At 64.1% G+C, this 1,564-nt stretch overlaps 1 protein-coding gene across 1 annotated transcript in view; it reads left to right on the plus strand.

The window, feature by feature from the left end:
- The window catches only part of GLYCTK (glycerate kinase), a 3,386-nt gene extending 2,543 nt beyond the window's left edge, over positions 1 to 843 (plus strand). Inside the window, exon 5 of the mRNA XM_006771846.2 lies at positions 4 to 843. Coding sequence (XP_006771909.1) covers positions 4 to 483 — 480 coding nt within the window. The 3' untranslated portion in view covers positions 484 to 843. The remainder of the gene's footprint in view (positions 1 to 3) is intronic.
- The last annotated feature ends 721 nt before the right edge of the window (positions 844 to 1,564 follow it).

Raw genomic sequence — 1,564 nt, forward strand, 5'->3', positions numbered from 1 at the left:
GCCGGGGTCTCTGTGGAGGAGGAGGAGCAGCTCCATGAGCAGGCGGCGGCGCTCCAGCTCCCGGACCTGCAGCTGAAGGAGGCCCTGGAGGTTGTGAAGGGGACTGGGGGCCCCATCTGCCTGCTGGCTGGCGGGGAGCCCACCGTGCAGTTGCAGGGCTCGGGCAAGGGTGGCCGGAACCAGGAACTGGCCCTGCGCGTCGCCGCAGAGCTGGGACAGCGGCCGCTGGGGCCCGTCGACGTGCTGTTTCTGAGTGGCGGCACCGATGGGAGGGACGGACCCACGGAGGCAGCCGGGGCCTGGGTTATGCCTGACCTTGCCAGCCAGGCCACCGCTGAGGGCCTGGATGTGGCCACCTTCCTAGCCCACAACGACACACATACCTTCTTCCATCGCTTCCAGGGCGGGGCCCACCTGCTGTACACAGGGCTGACGGGCACCAACGTCATGGATGTCCACTTCCTGTTCCTGCGGCCGCGGTGATGACATAAGTCATGATTTGGGAGTCCAGAGAAGGCCTACAGGGCAGCTTCAGGGCAGACCAGGGTCGGTCCCCAGGGCCTCCCCAGGCCTTAGGGCCCCTCCTCGCCTTGGCCCGGCTGCATGGTTGGCCTTTACACTTCCCACCCAGGGCCTCTGCTTGATGTCCATCCCCCAACCAGAATGGCACGATGGCGGCTCTCTTCCGCCCCTAATTCCAGCCCCGGCAGCAGTACCCCTGAGGCCAAGACAAGCCTCTTGGCCTTTTCCCGGTATTCCCTAAGCAGCCTCACTGCTGAGCTCCTGAGCCTGTTTCTCTGTGGGGCGGAACAAGAAGGACTGAAAATAAAAAGGACCACTCAATGGGGTCTCAGTGCATCTTCCCTCAGAGCCGGGGCTTGCAGGGCGACGCTGGGGAGGGCGTGGGTCGGGCTGCAGCCACCCCACCAGGACCCGGTGGGAGTTCCCACACCCTCCACACCACACACTCAGCACTTGTTTCACCAACAGGAGCCTGGGAGGGTTGAGCCTGGCTCCCAACATGAGTGAGCAGAGACCCCAGGGAGACAGGCCTAAGGACTGCCATTTGTGGGGTCTGGGAGGGCCTGGCCACCCATCCAACAGTGACTTTACCAGTGGCATCCCTGCCTGGTCTCCAGGTTCTACAATATGCCCCACTGGGTGCCTGCTTACTACCTCGTACCAGGCCTCCTTCCCGCTTTGGACGGCCCTTAGCCCCAGACCACACCTTCTTTGGTTGAGCAGCCCTCTCTCTAGGGGCCGCCCCAGCCACACAGGACACTGGGCCTTGTTCCCTGTGGCAGCCTTTTTCTCGGGCTGAATACCCCCAGTTCCTTCAGCCACTCCTGTGGGGACACAGAACCATTCCTGGTCCCAGCCTTGTTATGGGGGTCAGCCTTGGATGGTGGGTCAGAGCAGTGATGGGGTCCAACAGTCCCTCCGCCAGTGGGGAGGAAAGCAACAGAGGGGGGTCCCTTGGCCAGGCCAGCTGCCTGCGCTGAGGGAAGGGGGGCCGCTGTCCCAGCTCTCCTCAGGCCCCCTCGCTCAGCATCCACGCCCGCCG

This window comes from Myotis davidii, unplaced genomic scaffold (assembly GCF_000327345.1).
Source record: "Myotis davidii unplaced genomic scaffold, ASM32734v1 scaffold725, whole genome shotgun sequence".
In the NCBI taxonomy this organism is placed as follows: domain Eukaryota; kingdom Metazoa; phylum Chordata; class Mammalia; order Chiroptera; family Vespertilionidae; genus Myotis; species Myotis davidii.